General features: G+C 43.4%; 1 protein-coding gene across 6 annotated transcripts in view; it reads right to left on the bottom strand.

Moving 5' to 3' along the window:
• LOC110505844 (DNA (cytosine-5)-methyltransferase 3A) overlaps positions 1 to 23,461 on the bottom strand; it is a 59,518-nt gene that overhangs the window by 4,749 nt on the left and 31,308 nt on the right. For all 6 annotated transcript variants that reach the window (XM_036962603.1, XM_036962605.1, XM_036962606.1 and 3 more), the window contains 9 exons: positions 17,986 to 18,228; positions 17,419 to 17,577; positions 17,063 to 17,170; positions 12,892 to 13,048; positions 12,028 to 12,177; positions 9,915 to 9,959; positions 9,205 to 9,284; positions 815 to 927; positions 361 to 550 (listed from right to left, as the gene is read on the bottom strand). In XM_036962603.1, the coding sequence (XP_036818498.1) occupies positions 361 to 550; positions 815 to 927; positions 9,205 to 9,284; positions 9,915 to 9,959; positions 12,028 to 12,177; positions 12,892 to 13,048; positions 17,063 to 17,170; positions 17,419 to 17,577; positions 17,986 to 18,228 (1,245 nt within the window). The remainder of the gene's footprint in view (positions 1 to 360; positions 551 to 814; positions 928 to 9,204; positions 9,285 to 9,914; positions 9,960 to 12,027; positions 12,178 to 12,891; positions 13,049 to 17,062; positions 17,171 to 17,418; positions 17,578 to 17,985; positions 18,229 to 23,461) is intronic.

Here is a 23,461-nt window from a genome sequence, read left to right as displayed (position 1 = left end):
GAGCCTGGAATGACTTCAGCTGTCTCTAATGTGTGAAGCCCTATTCATAGAGCCCCATAGCTGTGATAATCTGCCTGCTCATTGTTGCAGATTTAGGGAGATACACACTGTGTGTCACAATGGAACATAGACTCACTGTGGCTCTGTGGCTTCTTTATTTTGATTTGTTATTTTATTTATACATTTTTTACTTCAGGTTATTTTAGTAAATACTTTCTTAACACTTATTTTTCTTAAAACTGCATTGTTGGTTAAGGGCTTGTAAGTAAGCATTTCACTGTTGTATTCGGCGCATGTGACATTTTTTTTTGATTTGGGTGTGAACTTCACACACACAGCTAGTACTGAGGTACTACTCACAAAATCTTGGTCGTGATTGTTAGCGAAGAAGTGCTGTAGACGGCAGGGCCAATCAGTGTGACGCTCCAGCAGGCCGAACACTCCCTTCTGGCCCTTCTCACACATGTAGCAGCACCAGGGATCCTCTTTTATAGCTATCTGTGCTGCACCTGGCCCCACAAGTAGGTCAACACACTCCACACAGAAACACCTGGAGGGGACAGAGGGAAGTGTGTTATTACACTGCTAGACACTTGTACACACACACACACACACACACGGACACACACAATCACACAAACGTAAGAACGAACATACTGTACACACACAATGCACAAAGACACACACACTTATGCAAACCATCAAGATAAACGTAAACTGGCACACTCTTAACACACCGAGTGAATCACACAAGTTAATGAACAATAACACACATATTTGTGAACTCAGAATCATATGAAAGTAGTCCACTCACCTGCAGCAGTTGTTGTTCCCACACATGAGAACCTCTCGTCCCCCACAGCAGATGGTGCAGTATGACTGGTAACCATCGTCATCATACTGATATGCACATTCTAGAAAGCAGTTCTGGAACACAGTGAACAAGACACTTCCGCTTTGAGATTCGCTTGTAATGATATGCGCTCTATAAGCTGAATCACATTATTGTCAATATTATTATTAAAAGAACAACAAGTAGCAATGAGAAAACCAGTGTGAACACTAAGTATCATTGACTCACAGAGAACACTGACTGTGTACTAAAAGGTTTGTTGTGTTTGAAATAGCCTTATTGTTAACACATTATGTGCTTAGTGATTCTGTAAGCCTTTCCTGTAAGCTGTGTTTGTGTTTTGGTAACAGAGAGCTTTAAGATAGGGCTTAAAACCTAGAGGGGGGTTAGACCAGGGTCCATATCAAGCATCTCAGAATAAGAGTGCTGAATCATGTCCAACCTGTCCTTGTAATTTTATTTATTGTGATCTAAAAGCAAAACCGATCTGAACTTTATAATAACCATTTAATTATAAACTGATCTGAACTTTATAATAACCATTTAATTATAAACCGATCTGAACTTTATAATAACCATTTAATTATAAACCGATCTGAACTTTATAATAACCATTTAATTATAAACCGATCTGAACTTTATAATAACCATTTAATTATAAACTGATCTGAACTTTATAATAACCATTTAATTATAAACTGATCTGAACTTTATAATACCCATTTAATTATAAACTGATCTGAACTTTATAATAACCATTTAATTATAAACTGATCTGAACTTTATAATAACCATTTAATTATAAACTGATCTGAACTTTATAATAACCATTTAATTATAAACTGATCTGAACTTTATAATAACCATTTCATTATTTTTTCACCGGGACGCTTTATCTGGTTAGGGTTAGGGGTTAGGTTTATGGTTAGGGGTTAGGTTTATGGTTAGGGTTAGGGGTAGGGTTAGGGGTTAGGGGCAGGATTAGGGGCAGGGGTAGGGTTAGGGGTAGTGTTAGGGTTGGGGGTAGGGTTAGGGGTAGTGTTAGGGGTAGGGTTAGTGGTAGGGTTAGGGGTAGGATTAGGGGTGGTGTTAGGGTTAGGGGTAGGGTTAGGGGTTAGGGGCAGGATTAGGGGTAGGGGTAGGGTTAGGGGTAGTGTTAGGGGTAGGGGTAGGGGTAGTGTTAGGGTTAGGGGTAGGGTTAGGGGTAGGGCTACCGACGTAAAGGCTAATCTGAAGAGGGTACTGGCTAAGGTTAAAACTGTAGAGTGTAGAGAGTATAGGGATATTGTTATCCACGTTGGCACCAACGATGTTCGGATGAAACAGTCAGAGGTCACGAAGCACAACATAGCTTCAGTGTGTAAATCAGCTAGAAAGATGTGTCGGCATCGAGTAATTATCTCTGGCCCCCTCCAAGTTAGGGGGAGTGATGAGCTCTACAACAGAGTCTCACAACTCAATCGCTTGTTGAAAACTGTTTTCTGCCCCTCCCAAAACATAGAATGTGTAGATAATTGGCCCTCTTTCTGGGACTCATCCACAAACAGGACCAAGCCTGGCCTGCTGAGGGGTGATGGTCTCCATTCTAGCTGGAGTGGTGCTCTCATCTTATCTACCAACATAGACAGGGCTCTAACTCCTCTGGCTCCACAATAAGATAGGGTGCTGTCAGCCAGCCTGCCAGGTTAGTGGAGTCTGCCATTAGCACAGTCAGAGTAGTCAGCTCAGCTTTCCCCATTGAAACCGTGTCTGTGCCTCGATCAAGGTTGGGCAAAACTAAACATGGCGGAATTCGCTTTAGCAATCTCAAGACCTCCTCCACTAAAGACCTCCTCCATTCCTGTCATTGTTGAAAGAGATGGTGATATCTCACATCTCAAAATAGGGCTACTTAATGTTAGATCCCTCATTTCCAAGGTAGTTATAGTCAATGAAGTAATCACTGATCATAATCTTGATGTGATTGGCCAGACTGAAACATGGCTTAAGCCTGATGAATTTACTGTGTTAAATGAGGCCTCTCCTTTTACAACAAAAAAATGACTGCGTTTTCGTCTTTTGAGCTTCTAGTCACGACATCTATGCAGCCTACTCAATCCCTTTTTATAGCTACTGTTTTCCTCACTGAGTTCCCTGAATTCCTATCGGACTTTGTAGTCATAGCAGATACTATTCACATTTTTGGCGACTTTAATATTCACATGGAAAAGTCCACAGACCCACTCCAAAAGGCTTTCGGAGCCATCATCGACTCAGTGGGTTTTGTCCAACATGTCTCCAGACCTACTCACTGCCACAGTCATACTCCGGACCTAGTTTTGTCCCGTGGAATAAATATTGTGGATCTTAATGTTTTTCCTCATTATCCTGGACTATCGGACCACCATATTATTACGTTTGCAATCGCAACAAATGATCTGCTCAGACCCCAACCAAGGATCATCAAAAGTCGTGCTATAAATTCTCGGACAACCCAAAGATTCCTAGATGCCCTTCCAGACTCCCTCCACCTTCCCAAGGATGTCAGAGTATAAAAATCGGTTAACCACCTAACTGAGGAACTAAATGTAACCTTGAATAATACCCTAGATGCACCCCGAAAAACAAAAAAACATTTGTCACAAGAAACTAGCTCCCTGGTATACAGAAAATATCTGACACCTGAAGGGGAAGCATGCTTCCAGAAAATACCTGAGCCCTGAAGGGGAAGCATGCTTCCAGAAAATACCTGAGCCCTGAAGGGGATGCTTCCAGAAAATACCTGAGCCCTGAAGGGGAAGCTTCCAGAAAATACCTGAGCCCTGAAGGGGAAGCTTCCAGAAAATACCTGAGCCCTGAAGGGGAAGCATGCTTCCAGAAAATTGGAATGGAAATGGCGCTACACCAAACTGGAAGACTTCCAACCAGCTTGGAAAGACAGTACCGTGCAATATTGAAGAGCCCTCACTGCTGCTCAATCATCCTATTTTTCCAACTTAATTGAGGAGAATAAGAACAATCCCCACCAAAAATGTGGTACTGTTGCAAAGCTAACTAAAAAGCAGCATTCCCAAGAAAGGATGGCTTTCACTTCAGCAGTGATGAATTGATAAACTTCCTTGATGAAAAGATCATGATCATTAGAAAGCAAATTACGGACTCCTCTCTGAATCTGCGTATTTCTCCAAAGCTCAGTTGTCCTGAGTCTGCACAATACTGCCAGGATCTAGGGTCAATGGACACGCTCAAGTTTTTTTATCCTATATCTCTTGTGTCAAGCTCGTCGAAATCGTGGAAATGTCCGGACCAAGGTGCAGCGTGGTGAGCGTACATTTTACTTTTTTTTTTTTTTTTTAATGTCGCCAACAAAACAAGAAACAACAAAAACGAACATGAAGCTTACTAGGGTTATACAGGCCACTAACAAAGACAACTTCCCACAAAATACAAAAGGAAAAAAGGCTGCCTAAGTATGATTCCCAATCAGAGACAACGATAGACAGCTGTCCCTGATTGAGAACCATACCCGGACAAAACATAGAAACACAGAACATAGAGTTTCCCACCCGAGTCACACCCTGACCAACCAAACATAGAGAATAAAAAGATCTCTACGGTCAGGGCGTGACATCTTGACATATTCATGAAAATAGTCATGGCCTCTCTTGAAAAATGCAAACATTGACCCAGAAAATTAAAAAAACTATCAGCCTATATCGAATCTCCAACTCCTCTCAAAAGACAAACAATGTATACGAAATGCTCCACCACAACACTGAGACTGCACTCATGAAGGTGGTACATTACCTTTTGATGGCATCAGACCAAGGCTCTGCATCTGTCCTCGTGCTCCGAGACCTTAGTGCTGCTTTTGATACCATAGATCACTACATTCTTTTGGAGAGATTGTAAACCGTTATTGGTCTACACGGACAAGTTCTGGCCTGGTTTAGATCTTATCTGTCGGAAAGATATCAGTTTGTCTCTGTGGATGGTTTGTCCTCTGACAAATCAATTGTAAGTTTTGGTGTTCCTCAAGGTTCTGTTTTAGGACCACTATTGTTTTTGCTATACACCTCTTGGTGATGTCATTCGTAAAAAATATTTATATTTTTTGTATATTTTATTCTTTTTTTTTTACCCCTTTTTCTCCCCAATTTAGTGGTAGCCAATTGGTAGTTAGTCTTGTCCCATCGCTGCAACTCCCGTACGGACTCGGAAGAAGCAACAGTTGAGAGCTGTGCGTCCTCCGAAACACAACCCAACCAAGCCGCACTGCTTCTTGACACAACACCCGCTTAACCCAGAAGCCAGCCGCACCAACGTGTAGGAGGAAACACTGTATACCTGGCAACCGTGTCAGCGTGCATTGCACCCGGCCCGAGTCGCTAGTGCGCGATGGGACAATAATATTGTTGCCGTCCAAACCCTCCCCTAAGCCAAAAGACGCTGGGCCAATTGTGCACTGCCCCATGGGTCTCCTGGTTGCGGCCGGCTGCGACAGAGCCTGGACACGAACCAGGATCTCTGGTGGCACAGCTAGCACTGCGATGAAGTGCCTTAGACCACTGCGCCACTAGGGAGGCTGTCATTCGGAAACATTATGTTAACTTTTACTGCTATGTGGATGATACACAGCTGCACATTTCGATGAAACACGGTGAAGCCCCAAAATTGCCCTCCCTGGAAGTCTGTGTTTCAGACATATGGAAGATGATGGCGGTAAATGTTGTACCTTTAAACTCGGACAAAACAGAGTTGCTAGTTCTAGGTCCCAAGAAACAAAGAGATCTTCTGTAGTATCTGACAATTAATGTTGATGGTTGTACAGTCGTCTCAAATAAAACTGAAGGGCCTCGGGGTTACTCTGGACCCTGATCTCTCTTTTGACGACCATATCAAGAATATTTCAAGGACAGCTTTTTCCATCTTCGTAACATTGCAAAAATCTGAAAGGTTTTGTCCAAAAATGATGCAGAAAAGCTAGTCCATGCTTTTGTCACTTCTAGATTAGACTACTGCAATGCTCTACTTTCCGGCTACCCGGATAATGCACTGAATACATTTCAGTTAGTGCTAGAATCTTGACTAGAACCAAAAAATGTGATCATATTACTCCAGTGCTAGTCTCTCTACACTGGCTTCCTGTTAAGGCTAGGGCTGATTTCAAGGTTTTATTGCTAACCTACAAAGCATTACATGAGCATGCTACCACCTACCTCTCCGATTTGGTCCTGCTGTACATACCTAGGATCACAAGACGCAGGCCTCCTTATTGTCCCTAGAATTTTTACGCAAACAGCTGGAGACAGGGCTTTCTGCTATAGAGCTCCATTTTTATAAAATAGTCTGCCTATCAATGAGAGCGACGCAGACTCGGTCTCGACTTTTAAGTCTTTATTGAAGATTCATCTCTTCAGTAGGTCCTATGATTGAGTGTATTCTGGCCCAGGGGTGTGAAGGTGAACGGAAAGTCACTGGAGCGGTTCCCCTCTCTCCACTGAGATAATCTGCCTCTGACCCTTTACGGGGGCTAAGTCACTGGCTTACTAGTGCTCTTCCCTGCCGTCCCTAGGAGGTGTGCGTCACTTGAGTGGGTTGAGTCACTGACATAATCTCCCTGTCCGGGTTGGCGCCCCCTCAGTTTGTGCCATGGGGGAGATCTTCATGGCCTATACTCAGCCTTGTCTCAGAGTAGTAAGTTGGTGGTTTGTGGATATCCCTTTAGTGGTGTTGGGGCTGTGCTTTGGCAAAGTGGGTGGAGTCATATCCTGCCTGGTTGGCCCTGTTCGGGGGTATTGTCGGGCGGGGCACCAGTGTCTCCCGACCCCTCCTGTCTCAGTCTCCAGTATCAATGCTGCAATAGTTTATGTGTCGGGGGGCTAGGGTCCGTCTGTTATATCTGGTGTAATTCTCCTGTCTTATCGGTGTCAGGACCTGAGCCCTGGGACCATGCCTCGGGTTCACCTGGTTGTGCTGCTGCTACAGTTTCAACTGTTCTGCCTGTGACTATGGAACGCTGATCTGTTCACCGGACGTGCTACCTTGTCCCGGACCTGCTGTTTTCGACTCTCTCTTTCTACCTCACCTGCTGTCTCAAACTCTGAATGCTCAGCTATGAAATGCCAACTGACATTTATTCCTGAGGTGCTGACCTGTTGTACCCACTACAACCACTGTGATTATTATTATTTGACCCTGCTGGTCATCTATGAATGTTTGAACATCTTGGCCAAGTTCTGTTACAATCTCCACCCGGGCACAGCCAGAAGTGACCCCTCAGAGCCTGGTTCCTCTCTAGAATTTCTTCCTAGGTTCTGGCCTTACTAGGGAGTTGTTACTAGCCACCGTGCTTCTACATCTGTATTGTTTGCTGTTTGGGTTTTTTCGCTGGGTTTCTGTAGGGAAACTTTGTGACATCGGCTGATGTTTAAAAAAAAAGGCTTTATAAATAAATGTGATTGATTTATTGAAGTCAGCACTCCTGCTGCAGACACTTGATACATAGAGCCCTCCTACAGCTAGTCCTGACCCCTAAAGGTAGCACTGACCCCTACAGCTAGTCCTGACCCCTAAAGGTAGCACTGACCCCTACAGCTAGTCCTGACCCCTAAAGGTAGCACTGACCCCTACAGCGAGTCCTGACCCCTAAAGGTAGCACTGACCCCTACAGATAGTCCTGACCCCTAAAGGTAGCACTGACCCCTACAGCTAGTCCTGACCCCTAAAGGTAGCACTGACCCCTACAGCTAGTCCTGACCCCTAAAGGTAGCACTGACCCCTACAGCTAGTCCTGACCCCTACAGCTAGTCCTGACCCCTAAAGGTAGCACTGACCCCTACAGCTAGTCCTGACCCCTAAAGGTAGCACTGACCCCTACAGCTAGTCCTGACCCCTAAAGGTAGCACTGACCCCTACAGCGAGTCCTGACCCCTAAAGGTAGCACTGACCCCTACAGCTAGTCCTGACCCCTAAAGGTAGCACTGACCCCTACAGCTAGTCCTGACCCCTAAAGGTAGCACTGACCCCTACAGCTAGTCCTGACCCCTAAAGGTAGCACTGACCCCTACAGCGAGTCCTGGCCCCTAAAGGTAGCACTGACCCCTACAGCTAGTCCTGACCCCTAAAGGTAGCACTGACCCCTACAGCTAGTCCTGACCCCTAAAGGTAGCACTGACTCCGACAGCTAGCATTGGCGCCTACAACTGGTCCTGACTTCTACAGCTAACACTGACTCCTACAACTGGTCCTGACTCCTACAGCTAACACTGACTCCTACAACTGGTCCTGACTCCTACAGCTAACATTGACTCCTACAACTGGTCCTGACTCCGACAGCTAGTCCTGACCCCTAAAGGTAGCACTGACTCCGACAGCTAGCATTGGCGCCTACAACTGGTCCTGACTCCTACAGCTAACACTGACTCCTACAACTGGTGCTGACTCCTACAGCTAGTCCTGACTCCTACAGCTAACACTGACTTCTACAACTGGTGCTGACTCCTACAGCTAGTCCTGACTCCTACAGCTAGTCCTGACTCCTACAGCTAATCCTGACTCCTACAGCTAGTCCTGACTCCTACAGCTAGTCCTGACTCCTACAGCTAGTCCTGACTCCTACAGCTAACACTGACTCCTACAACTGGTGCTGACTCCTACAGCTAGTCCTGACTCCTACAGCTAGTCCTGACTCCTACAGCTAGTCCTGACTCCTACAGCTAGTCCTGACTCCTACAACTGGTGCTGACTCCTACAGCTAGTCCTGACTCCTACAGCTAGTCCTGACTCCTACAGCTAGTCCTGACTCCTACAGCTAATCCTGACTCCTACAGCTAGTCCTGACTCCTACAGCTAGTCCTGACTCCTACAGCTAGTCCTGACTCCTACAGCTAACACTGACTCCTACAGCTAGTCCTGACTCCTACAGCTAGTCCTGACTCCTACAGCTAGTCCTGACTCCTACAGCTAACACTGACTCTTACAACTGTTCCTGACTTCTACAGCTAGTCCTGACTCCTACAGCTAGTCCTGAGTTCTATAACTGGTCCTGACTCCTACAGCTAGTCCTGACTCCTACAGTTAGTCATGACTCCTACAGCTAGTCATGACTCCACCAGCTAGTCCTGAGTTCTATAACTGGTCCTGACTCCTACAGTTAGACCTGACTCCGACAGTTAGTCATGACTCCTACAGTTAGTCATGACTCCTACAGCTGGTCCTGACCCCTACAGTTAGTCCTGACTCCTACAGCTGGTCCTGACTCTTACAGCTGGTTCTGACTCCTACAGCTAGTCCTGACTCCTACAACTAGTTCTGACTCTTACAGCTAGTCCTGACTTCATGGCCTCGATGGCCTCTTCTTCCCTCCTTACCTTACAGCTCTGGCACATTCCTCCAGCAAACAGAGGGTGTTCACGGGAAATATTCAAACTTCCACAGGAGATGCAGATGTCTGTGGAGAAAGACAGGATGTAATTGGTGCAAGCCAGAGACGTAGTGGTAAAACCAACAAGTGGGTATACCCTGATCGCTCAGAGATGTAAATCAATAAGTGGGTAACTAATCTCTGATGGAGAGACGGTGCTTTAACATAATAGGCGCCTAGCAACTACTTACAAAAGAAAAAGGTGCGTAAACAGAGTCCTTTATGAACATTTATACAACGGGTGTGTCTAATCCTGAATGCTGATTGGTTAAAACCGCATTCCAGCCAGTGTTAAAATGCCTATTTATTCTGTTCCATCTGACTGCACAATCCAATGTCAAGAAAGTTCAATGCCCACAAGACCAACTGGAGGTCTGAAAATCCCACTGCCATGCAGCCAGCCTTGGACCCAAAAGGAATAATTGAACAGATCATGTAGAATGTACATTTCATAAGGAAAGCCAATATGCTTTGAGGATATAAAATAGTCACTTCGTTCTGTTTGATGCCCACTGAACACGAGCCTGGCTACCTGAACATGAGCCTGGCTGCCTGAACACGACCCTGACTGTCTGAAGACGACCCTGGCTGTCTGAGAACGACCCTGGCTGTCTGAACACGACCCTGGCTGTCTGAACACAGAGACAGAACACTTACCCTCTATGCTTCTGCACTTCTGTCTCACTTCATACACGAGTCTCTCTGGAAACAGACAGACAGTTTCAGATCAGGATTAGATATGCATGTTTGTTGTATTATTTGTGGGGGACGACATGTTTACTGTTGTTTACATCTGCAGACATACTTCCTCCTACCCCTCCATTTGCTTCACATATATTAAATAGATCTATCTACAATATAAAGTGTATTATAACGAGAGTTAGGCTGAGTACATTTATAACAACTACATAAAAGCTAGATAAGAGCTACATAACATTTACCAGCTACATACAGTGCCTTGCGAAAGTATTTGGCCCCCTTGAACTTTGCGACCTTTTGCCACATTTCAGGCTTCAAACATAAAGATATAAAACTGTATTTTTTTGTGAAGAATCAACAACAAGTGGGACACAGTCATGAAGTGGAACGACATTTATTGGATATTTCAAACTTTTTTAACAAATCAAAAACTGAAAAATTGGGCGTGCAAAATTATTTAGCCCCTTTACTTTCAGTGCAGCAAACTCTCTCCAGAAGTTCAGTGAGGATCTCTGAATGATCCAATGTTGACCTAAATGACTAATGATGATAAATACAATCCACCTGTGTGTAATCAAGTCTCCGTATAATGCACCTGCACTGTGATAGTCTCAGAGGTCCGTTAAAAGCGCAGAGAGCATCATGAAGAACAAGGAACACACCAGGCAGGTCCGAGATACTGTTGTGAAGAAGTTTAAAGCCGGATTTGGATACAAAAAAGATTTCCCAAGCTTTAAACATCCCAAGGAGCACTGTGCAAGCGATAATATTGAAATGGAAGGAGTTTCAGACCACTGCAAATCTACCAAGACCTGGCCGTCCCTCTAAACTTTCAGCTCATACAAGGAGAAGACTGATCAGAGATGCAGCCAAGAGGCCCATGATCACTCTGGATGAACTGCAGAGATCTACAGCTGAGGTGGGAGACTCTGTCCATAGCACAACAATATGTCGTATATTGCACAAATCTGGCCTTTATGGAAGAGTGGCAAGAAGAAAGCCATTTCTTAAAGATATCCATAAAAAGTGTTGTTTAAAGTTTGCCACAAGCCACCTGGGAGACACACCAAACATGTGGAAGAAGGTGCTCTGGTCAGATGAAACCAAAATTGAACTTTTTGGCAACAATGCAAAACGTTATGTTTGGCGTAAAAGCAACACAGCTGAACACACCATCCCCACTGTCAAACATGGTGGTGGCAGCATCATGGTTTGGGCCTGCTTTTCTTCAGCAGGGACAGGGAAGATGGTTAAAATTGATGGGAAGATGGATGGAGCCAAATACAGGACCATTCTGGAAGAAAACCTGATGGAGTCTGCAAAAGACCTGAGACTGGGACGGAGATTTGTCTTCTAACAAGACAATGATCCAAAACATAAAGCAAAATCTACAATGGAATGGTTAAAAAATAAACATATCCAGGTGTTAGAATGGCCAAGTCAATGTCCAGACCTGAATCCAATCGAGAATCTGTGGAAAGAACTGAAAACTGCTGTTCACAAATGCTCTCCATCCAAACTCACTGAGCTCGAGCTGTTTTGCAAGGAGGAATGGGAAAAAATTTCAGTCTCTCGATGTGCAAAACTGATAGAGACATACCCCAAGCGACTTACAGCTGTAATCGCAGCAAAAGGTGGCGCTACAAAGTATTAACTTAAGGGGGCTGAATAATTTTGCACGCCCAATTTTTCAGTTTTTGATTTGTTAAAAAAGTTTGAAATATCCAATAAATGTCGTTCCACTTCATGACTGTGTCCCACTTGTTGTTGATTCTTCACAAAAAAATACAGTTTTATATCTTTATGTTTGAAGCCTGAAATGTGGCAAAAGGTCGCAAAGTTCAAGGGGCCGAATACTTTCGCAAGGCACTGTAACATACAACACCTACACTCATTAACAGATTTGATGTGTTAACCCTTTGACTTCTAGTACAAGCACCTGCTAACCTGTCACCACACACACACACACACACACATAAACACACACACACACAGCCCTGAGATCCTCCCTGAGGAGGAAGTATATAGGGGTCACAACCCCTATTCAAGCCACTTAAAGGAGCCGCATTACCTCTCGTCCCCTCATCAATCATCTCCTTGACCTTGGGTTTCTCGGCTGCTGTGCTTTTGCGAGGCTTTTTGGCTGGAGGGGGCGTGTAGGCTGCCGCCTCTGGCTCCACCCAGACGTCAGGGTACACCTCCTTATATGGGTTACGCTCCTCTGGTGGGCGGGGCATATGAGTAAGACAATAAACACCTCTGATAAGCAGAGGAAAACAGAGTACTTCCAAAGGACAACCCAAGTCAGATTCTTTATTTCCCCATTATGTGCCATGTTAGCTGTTGTGTAATACATCTAGCATATGGTGTAGAAATTGAGCTTCTGCTTTCTTTGTGGTGCTCATTTCGGTAACACTTTACTTAAAGCCTGCCGGTATATTGGATTATTACTTGTTTATAAGCGTGTAGGTAGGTAGGGGCGGTAGGTAGCCCAGCGGCTAAGGAGTTGGACCTGTAGCCGCAAGGTGGCCAGTCTGAATCCCGGGCCAGGCGCTGGAAAAAAGGGGGGAATTGATCTGGCAACTGGAGGGCTGCTGGGATCACATCCTAAAGACATTCCCCCACCGTTGGGCCCTTGAGCAAGGCCCTTATCCCCACAACATGCTCTCCAGCTGCAGTCTGGCCCTGTACTTCTCTCAACTGTGTGTGATGTGTGCTGTCTCGGTGGGAGTTGAGAAGGGAGCAGAGGACACATTTCACTTGGCCACTGTAACGTGGACACTTCAATGGTATTGTAGGTATGAGCCTTCACGTCTTATTAGAAGGGTTGTAACATGATATGAGCTCCTCTTGCCTTCAGGTGGCTCTAAGCTCAGGTGATTTCCAATATATTCACTACAAATCATTGTAAAATAAACATGAAACTCTAACTTACCTTCTGGTGGCTCTAGGCCCTTGGGCCCGGTGGGTTGGAAGCCTGTCATAGCCCAATCTATCATCTGGTTGTTGTGTAGATCCACTGACTTGGAGGTGTCTGTCTCATCGCTCTCTGGACAGGCAAGGAAGGCTTTGCCTGCACGGGTGCTAGCCACCTGCAAAGAGACATGACCTGTCAGTGTTATCATAATTTCATCACGTGTGTGTGTGTGTGTGTGTGTGTGTGTGTGTGTGTGTGTGTGTGTGTGTGTGTGTGTGTGTGTGTGTGTACAGTGGGGTCCGAAATGATTGACACCCTTGATAAAGATGAGCAAAAATGACTGTGTAAAATAAATAATTAAAATGCTGAGCTATATTGTATGCAAATTATATTATCTTATACTCATTTTATACTAATACAATTGCTTTGTGTTGCTTAAGAAGTAAAACAGCTCTATTTTCGTGTCATTCAACAAATGTAAATGCCTGGAGTTAAAAGTTATTGGCACTTGGATTGGAACTGGTGCTTTGGTCAGGTAATATGAAAATAGAGCTCTTTGGCCACGCACACCAGTGGTGGGTTTGGTGTCTAAATGACAACGGATCCGTAGAAAATAACCCAATACCTACTTTAAACCAGTGGTGGGTTTGGTGTCTAAATGAGAACGGATCCATAGAAAATAACCCAATACCTACTTTAAACCAGTGGTGGGTTTGGTGTCTAAATGACAACGGATCCATAGAAAATAACCCAATACCTACTTTAAACCAGTGGTGGGTTTGGTGTCTAAATGACAACGGATCCATAGAAAATAACCCAATACCTACTTTAAACCAGTGGTGGGTTTGGTGTCTAAATGACAACGGATCCATAGAAAATAACCCAATACCTACTTTAAACCAGTGGTGGGTTTGGTGTCTAAATGACAACGGATCTGTAGAAAATAACCCAATACCTACTTTAAACCAGTGGTGGGTTTGGTGTCTAAATGACAACGGATTCGTAGAAAATAACCCAATACCTACTTTAAACCAGTGGTGGGTTTGGTGTCTAAATGACAACGGATCCGTAGAAAATAACCCAATACCTACTTTAAACCAGTGGTGGGTTTGGTGTCTAAATGACAACGGATCCGTAGAAAATAACCCAATACCTACTTTAAACCAGTGCTGGGTTTGGTGTCTAAATGACAACGGATCCATAGAAAATAACCCAATACCTACTTTAAACCAGTGGTGGGTTTGGTGTCTAAATGACAACGGATCCATAGAAAATAACCCAATACCTACTTTAAACCAGTGGTGGGTTTGGTGTCTAAATGAGAACGGATCCGTAGAAAATAACCCCATACCTACTTTAAACCAGTGGTGGGTTTGGTGTCTAAATGACAACGGATCTGTAGAAAATAACCCAATACCTACTTTAAACCAGTGGTGGGTTTGGTGTCTAAATGACAACGGATCCGTAGAAAATAACCCAATACCTACTTTAAACCAGTGGTGGGTTTGGTATCTAAATGACAACGGATCCGTAGAAAATAACCCAATACCTACTTTAAACCAGTGGTGGGTTTGGTGTCTAAATGACAACGGATCCATAGAAAATAACCCAATACCTACTTTAAACCAGTGGTGGGTTTGGCGTCTAAATGACAACGGATCCGTAGAAAATAACCCAATACCTACTTTAAACCAGTGGTGGGTTTGGCGTCTAAATGACAACGGATCCGTAGAAAATAACCCAATACCTACTTTAAACCAGTGGTGGGTTTGGTGTCTAAATGAGAACGGATCCGTAGAAAATAACCCAATACCTACTTTAAACCAGTGGTGGGTTTGGTGTCTAAATGACAACGGATCCGTAGAAAATAACCCAATACCTACTTTAAACCAGTGGTGGGTTTGGCGTCTAAATGACAACGGATCCGTAGAAAATAACCCAATACCTACTTTAAACCAGTGGTGGGTTTGGTGTCTAAATGACAACGGATCCGTAGAAAATAACCCAATACCTACTTTAAACCAGTGGTGGGTTTGGTGTCTAAATGACAACGGATCTGTAGAAAATAACCCAATACCTACTTTAAACCAGTGGTGGGTTTGGTGTCTAAATGACAACGGATCCGTAGAAAATAACCCAATACCTACTTTAAACCAGTGGTGGGTTTGGTGTCTAAATGACAACGGATCTGTAGAAAATAACCCAATACCTACTTTAAACCAGTGGTGGGTTTGGCGTCTAAATGACAACGGATCCGTAGAAAATAACCCAATACCTACTTTAAACCAGTGGTGGGTTTGGTGTCTAAATGACAACGGATCCGTAGAAAATAAGAGAGATTTACAGTAATGAGTCATTTAGCAGACGCTCTTATCCAGAGAGATTTACAGTAATGAGTCATTTAGCAGACGCTCTTATCCAGAGAGATTTACAGTAATGAGTAATTTAGCAGACGCTCTTATCCAGAGAGATTTACAGTAATGAGTCATTTAGCAGACGCTCTTATCCAGAGAGATTTACAGTAATGAGTCATTTAGCAGACGCTCTTATCCAGAGAGATTTACAGTAATGAGTAATTTAGCAGACGCTCTTATCCAGAGAGATTTACAGTAATGAGTCATTTAGCAGATGCTCTTATCCAGAGAGATTTACAGTAATGAGTCATTTAGCAGACACTCTTATCCAGAGAGATTTACAGTATTGAGTCATTTAGCAGACGCTCTTATCCAGAGAGATTTACAGTAATGAGTCATTTAGCAGACGCTCTTATCCAGAGAGATTTACAGTATTGAGTCATTTAGCAGACGCTCTAATCCAGAGAGATTTACAGTATTGAGTCATTTAGCAGACGCTCTTATCCAGAGATATACAGTATTGAGTAATTTAGCAGACGCTCTTATCCAGAGAGATTTACAGTATTGAGTCATTTAGCAGACGCTCTTATCCAGAGAGATTTACAGTATTGAGTCATTTAGCAGACGCTCTTATCCAGAGAAATTTACAGTATTGAGTCATTTAGCAGACGCTCTTATCCAGAGATTTACAGTAAGTATTATAAGCCTCTGTCATTACTACAGAGTACACCTTCTTGGAGCAATTCTATAATAATAATAATAATAATAATAATAATAATAATTTGGTGAGTGCTTATTTGTCTTACTTCACACATATACAAGTGAGTATTATACGCAGGTGTGAATTAGAAATGTGTTTTTTACACATCCCAACTCCCCCTGCGACTCCCTCGGAGAGTGGATCACGGCCAGGGTCAGCAATTATCATCACCGGACCTGGAGCCAATTAGAGTTTAGGGCCTTGCTCAATGGCACATCGGCATCACCATTCTAGAGGGTTTGATGCCTCTTTCAACAGTCTATGGCAGGGGAATGGTTTACCAAGAAAAACGTCCAAAATGACTAAAGAACTAAACTCTTTTTGACCTTAGATGTGGTAAATTTGGAGTGTTCAAAATTATTATCAGTATGTTCCGGCCCCCCGGAAATTCCTCTCAGACAAAAATCGGACCCCGCGGCTGAATCTAGGTGCCTACCTATGGTCTATGGTTTTGAGATGTGCTGTATCTTTGAGCTATCCCTCCCAGTGCACAAAGCTGGTAGACATGACATTATCATAATCAAACTACAACCATTACAATTAAATTATAATCCATTACAACCAGATTATAATCCATTACAACCAGATTATAATCCATTACAACCAGATTATAATCCATTACAACCAGATTATAATCCATTACAACCAGATTATAATCCATTACAACCAGATTATAATCCATTACAAACCAGATTATAATCCATTAAAACCAGATTATAATCCATTACAACCAGATTATAATCCATTACAACCAGATTATAATCCATTACAACCAGATTATAATCCATTACAACCAGATTATAATCCATTACAACCAGATTATAATCCATTACAACCAGATTATAATCCATTACAACCAGATTATAATCCATTACAACCAGATTATAATCCATTACAACCAGATTATAATCCATTACAACCAGATTATAATCCATTACAACCAGATTATAATCCAGGTCTAGTTGTGAACTGGTAATAATGACGTAATTTCAAACAGTTTAACCCGCTGCGAAGACTGTGATGGGAAACGACTGAATACTGTGAATGAAACAATGAAAACTAACCCCGTACTGACCTGTAGCACCTCGTAGATGGCTTTCTTATACATGGGCTGCTTGATGAAGGTGGGCTGATGGAAGGCGTTGGAGAAGGAACTGAAAGGCAACAGTTTCTCTACACACACCTGTACAACACAACATTGTCATTGATCTTTTTAATTTATTTTTTAATTAGTGGAACAGAAATGGTGTTTATAACGGGTGGTGTTCCGTAGGGTATACTGTAGCAAAACGTTTAAAACGGAAACTGAAAATGACTGTTTTTTATTGGGCAAATTAATCCAGGTAGTCCCTTCCAGTTCCACTCTGTTTTCATCTGTTTGGTGCCTACCGAACACAACACTGTTTCCCTGTTTTACAGTTTTTTACTCACCACTGAGAATTTTCCGTCACCGAACCACATGACCCATCGTGTCCCCTCGGCAGCTCGGCTGCGTCCGGTCATCCACCAGGAGACAATACGACCTGGCCACCAGGAAAACCCCCTCAGCTTCCCCCACACCAGCTCCCCAATGCCGAAATCCCGCCCGTCCTACAGCACAACAACAACAACGGTCAACAACAATAACACCACCAGGGGTTCCAGAGTGGCACAGCGGTCTAAGGCACTGCATCTCAATGCTAGAGGCGTCACTACAGACCCTGATTCGATTCCAGGCTGTATCACAACCGCCCATGATTGGGGTAGGTCGACATTGTAAATAAGAATTTGTTCTTAACTGACTTGCCTAGTTAAATAAAGGTTAAATAAATATATAAAAGGAGAACCCCCTCAGCTTCCCCCACACCAGCTCCCCAATGCCAAAACCACACCTGTACTATCATCACATACCCATACTAACAAACAACAATGTACTCAATGAACTATCAGTCAGTGTCTGGTGGATGACCGTCTGCTAAATGGTATACATTATATGTAATTGCTACACTGTGTGTTTACCTCGTACTCCGGCTCAGTATCAGCAGTCTTGGGGGATGTCGTGTCCCCTCCTGCCATGGGGACAGGTTCAGGTGTGGTGGCCACAGTCGGGGACGCTGGGTCCGTGGGCTGCTGTTGTTGTTGTTGTTGTTGCTGGTGGGGTGTGATGACTGACACCTCTTCTTTCTGTTGTGGCTCAGGCTCCATCTCCTCATGGTCCTCCATTAAGTTCAACACTGACACCAGTTGGGCTTTTTTCTCTGCCTGAAACACCACAGAGACAGGGGACAGGGAGAGGTCACTTTTCTCTGCCTGAAACACCACAGAGACAGGGGACAGGGAGAGGTCACTTTTCTCTGCCTGAAACACCACAGAGACAGGGGACAGGGAGAGGTCACTTTTCTCTGCCTGAAACACCACAGAGACAGGGGACAGGGAGAGGTCACTTTTCTCTGCCTGAAACACCACAGAGACAGGGGACAGGGAGAGGTCACTTTTCTCTGCCTGAAACACCACAGAGACAGGGGACAGGGAGAGGTCACTTTTCTCTGCCTGAAACACCACAGAGACAGGGGACAGGGAGAGGTCACTTTTCTCTGCCTGAAACACCACAGAGACAGGGGACAGGGAGAGGTCACTTTTCTCTGCCTGAAACACCACAGTGCATATATATACAGTGCATTGCGAAAGTATTCGGCCCCCTTGAACTTTGCGACCTTTTGCCACATTTCAGGCTTCAAACATAAAGATATAAAACTGTATTTTTTTGTGAAGAATCAACAACAAGTGGGACACAATCATGAAGTGGAACGACATTTATTGTCACACAGGGATAAAGAGGAAGCTACATGTAGAGTTCAGCGCATTTAAAAGTGAATATTTCAAAACACCTTTCTGCAGAAAGTTTAACGCAGTGGTTCCAAACCTTTTTGGGTCCAAGACCCCATTTTGATATCAATTTATTTTTGCGACCTCACCATGTAAATAAAAAGGTTATGTAATCAAAGGCCAATGTTTACTTCTTTAATTGGGGCTATGACAATTTATTACAAATCAGTGTGACAGTACTTTTGACAGTATTTCAATCTGAAGGAAGTATGGTTTGAAGTGAATTAAATGCATTAGAAAGGTATTGGGAAGTTCAGAAGATCATCAGCCAATAATTGGGTATAATCTTCTTTGTAGAAAATTAAATCATCATTGATGATGTAAATTTACCCCTCAGCCTGATTTAGTGCCTGGTCTAAATCTTTCCCCCTCAGCCTGATTTAGGGCCTGGTCTAAATCTTTCCCCCTCAGCCTGATTTAGTGCCTGGTCTAAATCTTTCCCCCTCAGCCTGATTTAGTGCCTGGTCTAAATCTTTCCCCCTTAGCCTGATTTAGTGCCTGGTCTAAATCTTTCCCCCTTAGCCTGATTTAGTGCCTGGTCTAAATCTTTCCCCCTTAGCCTGATTTTGTGCCTGGTCTAAATCTTCCCGCCTCAGCCTGATTTAGTGCCTGGTCTAAATCTTTCCCCCTTAGCCTGATTTAGTGCCTGGTCTAAATCTTCCCCCCTCAGCCTGATTTAGTGCCTGGTCTAAATCTTTCCCCCTCAGCCTGATTTAGTGCCTGGTCTAAATCTTTCCCCCTTAGCCTGATTTAGTGCCTGGTCTAAATCTTCCCCCCTCAGCTTGATTTAGTGCCTGGTCTAAATCTTTCCCCCTTAGTCTGATTTAGTGCCTGGTCTAAATCTCCCCCCCTCAGCCTGATTTAGTGCCTGGTCTAAATCTTTCCCCCTTAGCCTGATTTAGTGCCTGGTCTAAATCTTCCCCCCTCAGCCTGATTTAGTGCCTGGTCTAAATCTTTCCCCCTCAGCCTGATTTAGTGCCTGGTCTAAATATTTCCCCCTTAGCCTGATTTAGTGCCTGGTCTAAATCTTTCCCCCTTAGCCTGATTTAGTGCCTGGGCTAAACCTTTTCCCTTTTTTTTCAGTTTCTCTTGCGACCCCATTTTCAAATCAGTTGACCCGCGACGCCTAGTTTGGGAAACACTGGGTTAATGGGACAAACTCTCTGCAATTTCATTAGCAATCATCTGACAATAACCCATGTATTCTTGGACTCCCGAGTGGTACAGTGGTCTAAGGCACTGCATCTCAGTGCTTGAGGTGTCACCACAGACACAAATGGCCCAGCGTTGTCCAGGTTTATCCGGTGTAGGCCGTCATTGTAAATAAGAATTTGTTCTTATTAGTTAAATAAAGGTTAAAAATATATTTCTATGTATTTTACATCCACTTTGTAGCTAAACCTAACATAGCAGGCATAAAATAAACACCTAAAACTTGATCCCCTTCATACTGGTCTTGACAGGAAGAAAACATGTTGGGGAGGTTCTCTTCTGTACTGTTCAACCAATCCAGTAAATGTGGAGGAGGAGTTAAGATGAAGTGTCTCCTTGTTAACGTCCAAAAGAGGAAGTTGTGTCACAGGCTCTTTTGAAAACTGGAACGTCCCCAGTTGTTGGGGACTCGACATAAGCTACTTTACAGCAAACGCCTTATTTACATCACTACAATACTGGTTTTCAATTATCAGAACTGTACAGCAAAGTCTCCCCTCAAGACTGCACACAGAGAAGCCAATCACCAGTAGGATCAGGACTACACACAGAGAAGCCAATCACCAGTAGGATCAGGACTACACACAGACAAGCCAATCACCAGAAGGATCAGGACTACACACAGACAAGCCAATCACCAGTAGAATCAGGACTACACACAGACAAGCCAATCACCAGTAGGATCAGGACTACACACAGACAAGCCAATCACCAGTAGGATCAGGACTACACACAGAGAGGTCAATCACCAGAAGGATCAGGACTACACACAGAGAGGTCAATCGCCAGACGGATCAGGAGTAGAGGTCGACCGATTAATCGGAATGGACGATTAATTAGGGCCGATTTCAAGTTTTCATAACAATCGGAAATCGGTATTTTTGGACACGGATTTGGCTGATTTAAAAAATAAATAATTACACCTTTATTTAATCTTTATTTAACTAGGCAAGTCAGTTAAGAACAAATTCTTATTTTCAATGACGGCCTAGGAACGGTGGGTTAACTGCCTGTTCAGGGGCAGAACGACAGATTTTTACCTTGTCAGCTCGGGGATTCAATCTTGCAACCTTACAGTTAACTAGTCCAATGCTATAACCACCTGCCTCTCGTTGCACTCCACGAGGTGCCTGCATGTTACGCGAATGCAGTAAGCCAAGGTAAGTTGCTAGCTAGCATTAAACTTATCTTATAAAAAACAATCAATCAATCATAATCACTAGTTAACTACACATGGTTGATGATATTACTAGTTTATCTAGCGTGTCCTGCAGTGCATATAATCAATGTGGTGCGCATTCGCGAAAAAGGAATGTCGTTGCTCCAATGTGTACCTAACCATAAACATCAATGCCTTTCTTAAAATCAATACACAGAAGTATATATTTTTAAACCTGCATATTTAGCTAAAAGAAATCCAAGTTAGCAGGCAATATTAACCAGGCGAAATTGTGTCACTTCTCTTGCATTCATTGCACGTAGAGTCAGGGTATATGCAACAGTTTGGGCCACCTGGCTCTTTGCGAACTCATTTGGCAGAATTTTACGTAATTATGACATAACATTGAAGGTTGTGCAATGTAACAGGAATATTTAGACTTATGGATGCCACCCATTAGATAAAATATGGAACGGTTCCGTATTTCACTGAAAGAATAAACATCTTGTTTTCGAGATGATAGTTTCCGGATTCGACCATATTAATGACCTAAGGCTCGTATTTCTGTGTGTTATGTTATAACTAAGTCTATGATTTGATAGAGCAGTCTGACTGAGCGATGGTAGGCACCAGCAGGCTCGTAAGCATTCATTCAAACAGCACTTTCGTGCATTTTGCCAGCAGCTCTTCGCAATGCTTCAAGCATTGCGCTGTTTATGACTTCAAGCCTATCAACTCCCGAGATTAGGCTGGTGTAACCGATGTGAAATGGCTAGCTAGTTAGTGGGGTGAGCGCTAATAGCGTTTCAAACGTCACTCGCTCTGAAACATGGAGTGGTTGTTCCCCTTGCTCTGCAAGGGCCGCGGATTTTGTGGAGCGATGGGTAACGCTGCTTCGAGGGTGGCTGTTGTCGATGTGTTCCTGGTTCGAGCCCAGGTAGGAGCGAGGAGAGGGACGGAAGCTATACTGTTACACTGGCAATACTAAAGTGCCTATGAGAACATCCAATAATCAAAGGTTAATGGACTACACACAGGACTACACACAGACAAGCCAATCACCAGTAGGATCAGGACTACACACAGACAAGCCAATCACCAGAAGGATCAGTGTGCTTCACACATTCTAGTAGTGAACTGACCTCAATGGGTGTAGCATTTCAATATCAACAAGTCAGGGAAAAGTAGCGTAAATTAGGCCTACCTAATGTTTACACAATTATGGTTAAAGAGCAGGAATATGGTAATTATAGCCGTGAACTACTAGATAAATCAGAACAGATCTCCCTTGAAATTGAGGTATTTTGACCACAATGGGACAACCTGGTAAAATAAAGGTTCAATTAAGACAAATAAAAACCAGATTCTAGAACCTTGCCATCCTAAACTTGTATAAACATTATTTTCTCAGTAAAAGTCCACTCTGTTCACTGATTCAAAAGCAAACAGGTTTCTCTTCCAAAAGAAGATGAAAGGAAAAATCCACTCCAAAAATATATTCTGATATTTTTTGCATTATTAGAGGCCCTAAATTATATATATATATTTTTTGGCCCTAAATATTTTGCTTGTCAGCAGTCCATTTTTCACTTGCCAACTCAAAACCGGATCATCATGGTGTGGCAAGTGACATGTTGCTTCTTGAAAAACCTACAACCTGAAAACCTGAGCGCTGACTTGCAAAACATTTTGGGAATGTACTGTATCAACAGTGGACAAATTACAAAATTATTAAAATATCGTTTTTGAGTGGATTTTTCCTTTAATGCTAACCTGTATAAATAGCCTGTATAAATAACCTATATATCTGAATAAAGATACAAATCCTATACAATACTTTAGTGTCCACTGTCCAGCACTGGCGGCTGTTCACACAATACAAAGAGAAAACTGTAGTATAGAGCACTGCCCAATAATGTTTCTACCATGTTGTGCTGCTACCATGTTGTGCTGCTACCATGTTGTGCTGCTACCATGTTGTGCTGCTACCATGTTGTGCTACTACAATGTTGTGCTGCTACCATGTTGTGTTGCAACCATGTTGTGTTGCTACCATGTTGTGTTGCTACCATGTTCTGCTGCTACCATGTTGTGCTGCTACCATGTTGTGCTACTACCATGTTGTGCTACTACCATGTTGTGCTGTTACCATGTTGTGCTACTACCATGTTGTGCTGTTACCATGTTGTGCTGCTACCATGTTGTGCTGCTACCATGTTGTGCTACTACCATGTTGTG

Source organism: Oncorhynchus mykiss, chromosome 25 (genome assembly GCF_013265735.2).
Source record: "Oncorhynchus mykiss isolate Arlee chromosome 25, USDA_OmykA_1.1, whole genome shotgun sequence".
NCBI classification, from domain to species: Eukaryota; Metazoa; Chordata; class Actinopteri; order Salmoniformes; family Salmonidae; genus Oncorhynchus; species Oncorhynchus mykiss.
This window is presented reverse-complemented; position numbering and strand designations above follow the sequence as displayed.